The sequence below is a fragment of the Oncorhynchus mykiss genome, chromosome 12 (genome assembly GCF_057628025.1).
Source record: "Oncorhynchus mykiss isolate SJ-2025 chromosome 12, ASM5762802v1, whole genome shotgun sequence".
In the NCBI taxonomy this organism is placed as follows: domain Eukaryota; kingdom Metazoa; phylum Chordata; class Actinopteri; order Salmoniformes; family Salmonidae; genus Oncorhynchus; species Oncorhynchus mykiss.
The window spans coordinates 10,521,591-10,531,623 of NC_143033.1; the positions used below are offsets into that span (position 1 = coordinate 10,521,591).

General features: G+C 44.8%; 1 protein-coding gene across 1 annotated transcript; it reads left to right on the forward strand.

Annotated features, from left to right (window-relative positions):
- Positions 1-603: 603 nt before the first annotated feature.
- Positions 604-9,707, forward strand: prlra (prolactin receptor a; the record flags this gene model as incomplete). The annotated part of the gene is given in 9 exon segments (NM_001124599.1): positions 604-631; positions 633-701; positions 1,767-1,899; positions 3,582-3,751; positions 6,260-6,426; positions 7,858-7,999; positions 8,250-8,346; positions 8,469-8,538; positions 8,636-9,707. Coding segments are annotated over 8 exon segments (1,919 nt in total), but the record flags the coding sequence as incomplete, so codon positions are not given.
- Positions 9,708-10,033: the final 326 nt, after the last annotated feature.

Below are 10,033 nucleotides of genomic sequence, written 5' to 3' on the forward strand. Positions count from 1 at the left end.
TAATACTATGCTAATACTATGCTAATACCATACTATACTAATACTATACTAATACTATACTATACTATACTAATACTATACTATACTATGTTATACTATACTATACTAATACTATACTATACTATACACAAACCTCCAGTTTGTATTATTTCCTGAGGATGGAGGTACAGCCCCTTTATGTAACAATAAAGATATATATATAACAAGTAAATGAGTTAGAACCCATTGAGACATATTGACCTTTTTCATCATGTAACGGGTCAGATGGCAAGAATTTGTTTGGTCAATTAAAAAATACAACTCCGCTAATAACACAAGTTGATACACTGCATTTAAAATCATCAAGTAGGATTACGCAACAAAAAAAAAACGTATTTCCATCGTGGTCTTCGGTCTGACTTTGGCCGGCATATACTGTACTGGTAGTAACCATGTTGTTTCCCCTAGCATCAAGTCTTGTTTCTACTGATCACACAAGACAACCAGGGGTTCAATTATATGATGTTGCCTGTCTAGTGTTCTAGTGTTCAGAGCCACCTGATAGGTTGATCCCTGGTCATGCTTCATGCTTGGTCTGTTTCTGTCTCTGTTTTCCCAGAATTCAACCTGACTTGCGAGGCAGTGAGGCGGCATGATGTGGAGAGACGTGGGAGTAACACTGATACTGTCACTAATCCTGCCAGTGGTTGCTCAGGGAGCACGTAAGTCACAGACCACACAGTGTGTGTTACGTGTGTGCGTGTATGATACTGCCACTAATCTGCATGTGGTCAAAGACCAGGCCATGTAACCTCTGATTGTATTTGGACTACAATGTCCATATATAACTGGCTGAATTAAAGGGAGACAGTGTGTCCAGAATGATTAAGACTATGCATGGAGCACATCAACAGTGTCGGCTGAAGGCTGTATCACATCCGGTCCTGACTGGGAGTCCCATAGGACGACGCACAATTGGCCCAGCATCGTCCGGGTTTGGCCGGGATAGGTCGTCATTGTAAATAAGAATTTGTTTTTAACTGACTTGCCTTGTTAAATAAAGGTTCAATTAAAAAATAAAAAATAAAAAAAATGACTGTAGTTTGAGTACTATGCCCCTCCCAGTAGACATTGGAAACATACTACTACCATATCTAGATAACTTGTGCATTTTTAATGGACCCTAAACAGCCACAAGTAAAATGGACCCTTTAGATATTGATATATTCTAGATAGATATATGTTGACCTCAATGGGAAAACAGGGTCTAATAAAGGTCAAATAAAATATCAAATGAATAAGGAAATTGCTGGTCTAACTGTGAAAAGTATTGTGTGTTGTCTCACTGGTGTTGTCTCACAGGTGTTGTCTCACAGGTGTTGTCTCACAGGTGTTGCCTCACAGGTGTTGCGTGTTGTCTCACAGGTGTTGCGTGTTGTCTCACAGGTGTTGTCTCACAGGTGTTGCGTGTTGTCTCACAGGTGTTGCGTGTTGTCTCACAGGTATTGTGTGTTGTCTCACAGGTATTGTGTGTTGTCTCACAGGTGTTGTCTCATAGTGTGTTGTGCTGCCTTCTGTGCCTGTTGTCTGTCCTGGGTTATCAGTTGTCTGACCTGGTCTACCAGTTGTCTGACCTGGTCTACCAGTTGTCTGACCTGGTCTACCAGTTGTATGACCTAGTCTACCAGTTGTCTGACCTGGTCTACCAGTTGTCTGACCTGGTCTACCAGTTGTCTGACCTGGTCTATCAGTTGTCTGACCTGCTCTACCGGTTGTCTATCCTTCAGGCCACACCCCCCCAGGAAAGCCCAAGCTGACCAGCTGTAGGTCCCCAGATAAGGAGACCTTCACCTGCTGGTGGGAGGCAGGATCTGACGGGGGGCGACCCACCACCTACTCCCTCTTCTACCACAAAGAGAAGTGAGTGGTTATACAGGCATACGACATGCCCACTGGCAAGGAGGTGGACACCCACGAAGCAACACCACCCCCCCATGCCTGCATTACCCCCTATCACATGCTCCCTCCTAAAAACCATTGGTCACTTGTCTTGGACACACCTTCACACACAGGCTTAGGTACAAACACACTGGTGTTTTTCAGGAATTGTTTATGTAAACACAAAGGCAAAGGATGTTGACTTGTTTTTTCCCCCTGTCATGTAAATAGCGAGACTGAAAAATCATAACAATGCCTCCACACGAACACTTGTTATTCTGACTCCTGTCCGGACATGGTGTTCCTCACTAATATCACATTGTCATCTCTGTGTCAACGCTCCTTGTCCAGCTCTGACACGGTCTATGTGTCCAGACTATTTTCCTATCTGTCTGTCTCTCTCTCTCTCTGTCTCTCTCTCTCTCTCTGTCCCTGTCTCTCCAGCTCTGACACATCTAGGAGTGTCCAGACTACCTCACTAACTGTCTCTCTGTCTCTAACTGGAACTCTCTCTCTCTGTCCCTGTCTCTCCAGCTCTGACACGGTCTATGAGTGTCCAGACTACCTCACTAACTGTCTCTCTGTCCCTCTCTCTCTCTCTGTCCCGGTCTCTCTCTCTCTGTCCCTGTCTCTCCAGCTCTGACACAGTCTATGAGTGTTCAGACTACCTCACTAACTGTCTCTCTGTTTCTCTGTCCCTGTCTCTCTCTCTCTCTGTCCCTCTCTCTCTCTGTCCCTCTCTCTCTCTGTCCCTGTCTCTCTCTCTGTCCCTGTCTCTCTCTCTCTCTGTCCCTGTCTCTCTCTCTCTCTGTCCCTCTCTCTCTCTCTCTCTCTGTCTCTCTCTCTTTCTCTGTCCCTCTCTCTCTCTCTGTCCCGGTCTCTCTCTCTCTGTCCCTGTCTCTCCAGCTCTGACACGTTCTATGAGTGTTCAGACTACCTCACTAACTGTCTCTCTGTCTGTCTCTCTGTCCCTGTCTCTCCAGCTCTGACACATCTATGAGTGTCCAGACTACCTCACTAACTGTCTCTCTGTCTCTAACTGGAACTCTCTCTCTCTGTCCCTGTCTCTCCAGCTCTGACACGGTCTATGAGTGTCCAGACTACCTCACTAACTGTCTCTCTGTCCCTCTCTCTCTCTCTGTCCCGGTCTCTCTCTCTCTGTCCCTGTCTCTCCAGCTCTGACACAGTCTATGAGTGTTCAGACTACCTCACTAACTGTCTCTCTGTTTCTCTGTCCCTGTCTCTCTCTCTCTCTGTCCCTCTCTCTCTCTGTCCCTCTCTCTCTCTGTCCCTGTCTCTCTCTCTCTCTGTCCCTGTCTCTCTCTCTCTCTTTCCCTGTCTCTCTCTCTCTCTGTCCCTCTCTCTCTCTCTCTCTCTGTCTCTCTCTCTTTCTCTGTCCCTCTCTCTCTCTCTGTCCCAGTCTCTCTCTCTCAGTCCCTGTCTCTCCAGCTCTGACACGTTCTATGAGTGTTCAGACTACCTCACTAACTGTCTCTCTGTCTGTCTCTCTGTCCCTGTTTCTCTGTCCCTGTCTCTCTGTCTGTCTCTCTCTCTCTCTGTCCCTGGAGAGACTCCAGCTCTGAAACAGTCTATGAGTGTCCAGACTTCCTCACTAACTGTCTCTCTGTCTCTAACTGGAACTGTCTCTTGCTGTCCTTTTCCAGCTCTGAAACAGTCTATGAGTGTCCAGACTACCATACAGCGGGGGCCAACTCCTGTTTCTTCAACAAGAATGAAACATCCATATGGGTCAACTACAACATCACTGTAGTGGCCACCAACGCCCTCGGCAACAACTTCTCTGACCCTGTGGATGTAGACGTGGTCTATATAGGTAAGAAACCTGACCCCATGGACGTGGTCTATATAGATAAGAACCTTGACCCCATGGACGTGGTCTATATAGATAAGAACCTTGACCCCATGGACGTGGTCTATATAGATAAGAACCTTGACCCCATGGATGTGGTCTATATAGATAAGAAACCTGACCCCATGGACGTGGTCTATATAGATAAGAACCTTGACCCTGTGGACGTAGACATGGTCTGTATACAGAGAGAGTATAGAGGATATACAGAGAGAGTATACAGAATATACAGAGAGTATAGAGGATATATAGAGAGAGTATAGAGGATATACAGAGAGAGTTTAGAGGATATACAGAGAGAGTATAGAGAATATACAGAGTATATAGGATATACAGAGAGAGTATATAGGATATACAGAGAGAGTATATAGGATATACAGAGAGAGTATACATAATATACAGAGACAGTATAGAGGATATACAGAGAGTATAGAGGATATACAGAGCGAGTATAGAGGATATACAGAGAGAGTATACAGGATATACAGAGAGTATAGAGGATATACAGAGATAGTATACAGAATATACAGAGAGAGTATAGAGAATATACAGAGAGAGTATAGAGAATATACAGAGAGAGTATACAGGATATACAGAGAGAGTATACAGAATATACAGAGAGTATAGAGGATATACAGAGAGAGTATTGAGGATATACAGAGAGAGTATACAGGATATACAGAGAGAGTATACAGAATATACAGAGAGTATAGAGGATATACAGAGAGAGTATTGAGGATATACAGAGAGAGTATACAGAATATACAGAGAGTATAGAGGATATACAGAGAGAGTATAGAGAATATACAGAGTATATAGGATATACAGAGAGAGTATATAGGATATACAGAGAGAGTATATAGGATATACAGAGAGAGTATACAGAATATACAGAGAGAGTATACAGGATATACAGAGAGAGTATACAGAATATACAGAGAGTATAGAGGATATACAGAGCGAGTATAGAGGATATACAGAGAGAGTATACAGGATATACAGAGAGTATAGAGGATATACAGAGATAGTATACAGAATATACAGAGAGAGTATAGAGAATATACAGAGAGAGTATAGAGAATATACAGAGAGAGTATACAGGATACACAGAGAGAGTATACAGAATATACAGAGAGAGTATACAGAATATACAGAGAGTATAGAGGATATACAGAGAGAGTATTGAGGATATACAGAGAGAGTATACAGAATATACAGAGAGTATAGAGGATATACAGAGAGAGTATATAGGATATACAGAGAGAGTATATAGGATATACAGAGAGAGTATAGAGGATATACAGAGAGAGTATACAGAATATACAGAGAGTATAGAGGATATACAGAGAGAGTATAGAGGATATACAGAGAGAGTATTGAGGATATACAGAGAGAGTATACAGAATATACAGAGAGTATAGAGGATATACAGAGAGAGTATTGAGGATATACAGAGAGAGTATACAGAATATACAGAGAGTTTAGAAGATATACAGAGAGAGTATAGAGGATATACAGAGAGAGTATACAGAATATACAGAGAGTTTAGAAGATATACAGAGAGAGTATATAGGATATACAGAGAGAGTATTGAGGATATACAGAGAGAGTATACAGAGAGTATAGAGGATAAACAGAGAGAGTATATAGGATATACAGAGAGAGTATACAGAATATACAGAGAGTTTAGAGGATATACAGAGAGAGTATAGAGGATATACAGAGAGAGTATTGAGGATATACAGAGAGAGTATACAGAGAGTATAGAGGATAAACAGAGAGAGTATATAGGATATACAGAGAGAGTATACAGAATATACAGAGAGTTTAGAAGATATACAGAGAGAGTATATAGGATATACAGAGAGAGTATTGAGGATATACAGAGAGAGTATACAGAGAGTATAGAGGATAAACAGAGAGAGTATATAGGATATACAGAGAGAGTATACAGAATATACAGAGAGTTTAGAGGATATACAGAGAGAGTATAGAGGATATACAGAGAGAGTATTGAGGATATACAGAGAGAGTATACAGAATATACAGAGAGTATAGAGGATATACAGAGAGAGTATTGAGGATATACAGAGAGAGTATACAGAATATACAGAGAGTATAGAGGATATACAGAGAGAGTATTGAGGATATACAGAGAGAGTATACAGAATATACAGAGTATAGAGGATATACAGAGAGAGTATAGAGGATATACAGAGAGAGTATACAGAATATACAGAGAGTATAGAGGATATACAGAGAGAGTATAGAAAATGTGCTACACACCTCCATTGGAAGAGTTCAGTGGTAATTGGACTGTAGTAAAAAAGGTCATATAAAGTATGGCATGCCTTAATATGAATGTTTATTCTTCAGGTTATCACTGAGCAGACAAATACTCCCAAAATATGGCCCTTGTGTCTGCTCTTCTATGGTCATTGACATTAGCATCTGTCTGTCCCCCCTTTTCAGTCCAGCCACACACACCAGAGAACGTGACGGTAGGGGTGTTGGAGGACGAAGATGGTCCCTTCCTCAGGGTGTCATGGGAACCGCCCCGTAAGGCCGATACGCGTTCCGGCTGGATCACCCTCATCTATGAGCTCAGGGTCAAACTGGAGGAGGCGGAGGAGTGGGAGGTACTTAAACACAAATAGCATTTTTGCCACAGAAACCACAAGCTAGAACATTCAAAACGTTCACAATGGCAACCACAATCATGAAGTGATGCCTTTGCAGCTACACTGAAGAAGAGGAAGTGATGTGGTTAGAAATTATTTCTTGGGAGCGGACAGTTGGTAACCTCTAGGCCAGTGATCCTCTGTCCTGCTCTTAAAGAACTGCTGTACCAGCTTGTGCTCAGCAGTGAACACTTGTCTCGCCAATCAAGTTGTTGAGGCTAGTGTGATGAAGGCTCAGCCGGGATAAAGAGCTGGAGTATACTGCAGGTCTCGAGGATCACCGTTTTCTAAGCTACATCAAGTATTATCTACACCAGGGCCTCCCGGGTGGCGCAGTGGTCTAAGGCAGTGCTAGCTGTGCCACCAGAGATTCTGAGTTCGAGTCCAGGCTCTGTCGCAGCCGGCCGCGACCGGGAAGTCCATGGGGCGAAGCACAATTGGCCCAGCGTCGTCCGGGTTAGGGAGGGTTTGGCCGGCAGGGATATCCTTGTCTCATCGCGCACTAGCGACTCCTGTGGCGGGCCGGGCACAGTGCACGCTGACCAGGTGGCCAGGTGAATTATCTACACCGGGCTTTCCTAACTTTGTTTATTTTTACAATTTCAGATTGTTTATACCGATCTAAAATGACGCATACATCCCATGATGCTATGGGCTAGAAATAAGCAGTAAAATGACAGAGGAAGACGCAACACTGAGTTCATTTGTTTTCCATATTCATGATTCATATTGTTGTTATTATTATTTGTATTATTATTGTCAGTAAATAGCCTACCTGATAGATGTTGTTAAACTATGTATGGACATTTTTGGACATTTTTGTTGTAAAAGTGGGGGGAGAAAAAGGTTGGAAGCCCCTGATCTACACTGAGGTAGCAGTTAGCCTTTCTATGCACAAACCAGTCATCTGCCCTACAGCTACAATGCTAGACTGGCCAATGTCTTTATCAAGGGACCTGTTAAATAATGATTAAATATACTTCCCTAGTTAAAGATTGTTCATTATTGCTGAGCTATATGAATAATCAACCAGTTAGACCAAAACACAAAGCCATCACGGATCGTTCAGAGAAAGTTCCTGGAAACGTTTTAAAGCCAGACGATCAAAGTTATCATTAACTGTGTAACCCTTATATCATTACTCAGAAAAGGGTCAGGTCTGTTTCTTAGAAAGTTAATGCAGGAAGTCAAATCAATCCCCTGTCCTGTGTGGCAAAGGTGGAGGGTTTAATTCCCACAGCGGTAACATACACACACTAGAAATGAATGCATTGCACTGCTTTGGATAAAAGTGTAGGTTTATTAAAGTACTCAATGAAAGCATCACATCAATACCCTTGTGGTTATTCACAATCTGTAATATTATCTTGTGTGTCTTTTCCCTAACAGGAGCACCGCGCAGGTCAGCAGAAAATGTTCAACATCTTCAGCCTGCACTCTGGTGGTGTCTACATGGTGCAGGTCCGTTGTAAGCCAGACCACGGCTTCTGGAGCGAGTGGAGCACCGCCAGCTATGTCAAAGTTCCAGACTGTAAGTCTGCCAACCACGCCTCTATACTTGTCATAGTTTACTGTAGTCCACCACGGCCCTGCCGAACTGCACCTGGGAGGGGCCCCGGCCGTGGCTGGAGAGAGGCTTCAGGACCAGTCACTAATGTGCTGTGCTGCTTCCAGCCTCTTGGAGGAGTGTATGTGATGTCTGTCAGGTAGTAAAAAAAAAAGGAACATTTATCTTTCAAAAGAAGTTGTATTCGAATGTTATTTCCTTGTTGTGTTGACAGACATCCCCCGGGAACGATCCATGTGGATCCTGATAGCCGTCTTCTCTGCCTTCATCTTCTTGATTCTCACATGGATTATCACCTTGAACAGAAGCAGGTACAAAGAACCTTCTGAAGTCACGGTCACGAGATCAATCAATGAAGAAGCTGCTTGCATAGCAACAGTACTCTCCGTTCATGAACAGCTCACTCACTCAGTCACTCTCTCTCTCCCTCTAGTGTGAAGCACTGTCTCCTACCTCCCGTTCCTGGACCTAAAATAAAAGGATTTGATCAACAGCTTCTCAAGGTAAAGTGATTTTATTAGTTCACTCAACGTCTCTCAGGGTTAAGTGATTCCACCGTCTAATTGTCCTTTCCACTAAACCTCTTTGCTCTGTCTACAGAAGGGCAAGCCAGAAGAGGTATTCAACTCCTTGGTAGTCCAAAGTTTCCCTCCGAGGTCTACTGACTACGAGGATCTGCTGGTGGAATACCTGGAAGTGTACGTCAACGAAAAACAGGAACTGATGCCGGAGGGAAAAGACCTCCGAGATGTTGGCTGCCTCAAGTCCAAGAGCCAGTCGGACAACGACTCGGGCCGGGGCAGCTGTGACAGCCACACCTTGCTGATGGAGAAGTGTGGAGGTGTGGAATCCAAGGACGAGTCGAGCTACGAGGAACCCGAGCTACTGCAAGGCCAGGCGGGGTCTTGGGAGAGGCTGGAGAGGGGAGACAGCCAGGTGGTGGACACCCCAGATTCATCAGATGCGAGGGTTAAGACCTGGCCATTAGTCTTCTCCCCGTCGATCCATGGATCCTCCGACAACCACCACTATGGTACACTTGAGATGCCCAAGCAGCACAGCACAAGTGAGATAACATACAGCGTCCCAGATCATCTCTTCCCCACATCCACCTCCTTTCCCCACCACCACCACCCAGAGTACAGAGACAGCCTGGGAGAGTACAGCGAGTACCGTCACAGCAGATCCCCATCCACTGGAGTTTTATACCACTGGGAGGCCCAGCACCACCCCCAGGCCCACAGCAACTTCAACATCCGCAATCTGGAGCGCCAGAAAGAAGCCACGGGGTTTGGGCTGCCCCCCTCCCGGTCCATGGAGTACGTGGAGGTCCAGAAAGTGAACCAGGAGAACCAGCTGGTCCTGAAGCCTCTCTCCAGCCACGGCCGGGGCCCCTCCCAGGTGCAGTTCGGCAGGGCCGTGGTGGACTACAGTAAAGTCAACGGGGTGAACAATGACAACGTGCTCTTGCTGCAGAGGCAGAGGGAGATGGCTGAGGCTGGGCAGTACTGTGACTACCGGGAGAAGGAGGGGGCTGAGGCTGAGAGATATCCCACACAGCAGCAGGGCAAGACGACCAAAGACGGACCTGTAGCTACCCAGCTCCAGGAGAGCACGTGCCTGACCACCAGCGGCTATGTGGACACTGTCCCCACGATGCCCACCTTCTAGACTAATCTACCCTGCATGAGGGTCTGAAAGACAGTCTGTGTGCTAAACTCCCTGCTCCTCCTGTAGTCACGAGCTGGGTTGTGACGTCACACAGTTAGACAGTTTGCTATTGTGACTCTCCCTTCTGTCAGTCTCCAGCTCAGCACAGGAGTTTTGTACATTGAGGATGCCTGGATGGATAGTTCTGTGGAGAATAAAAACCGGTTCTCTTGAAGGCTAAGCTAACCTCCCAAAAACTTACAAACACTTTGAGATAGTGAGGAGAGTTTCTGTCAGAGGCGAAACCAAAACCCTTTAGCTCACTCACAAACTGTTAAAGAACCAACT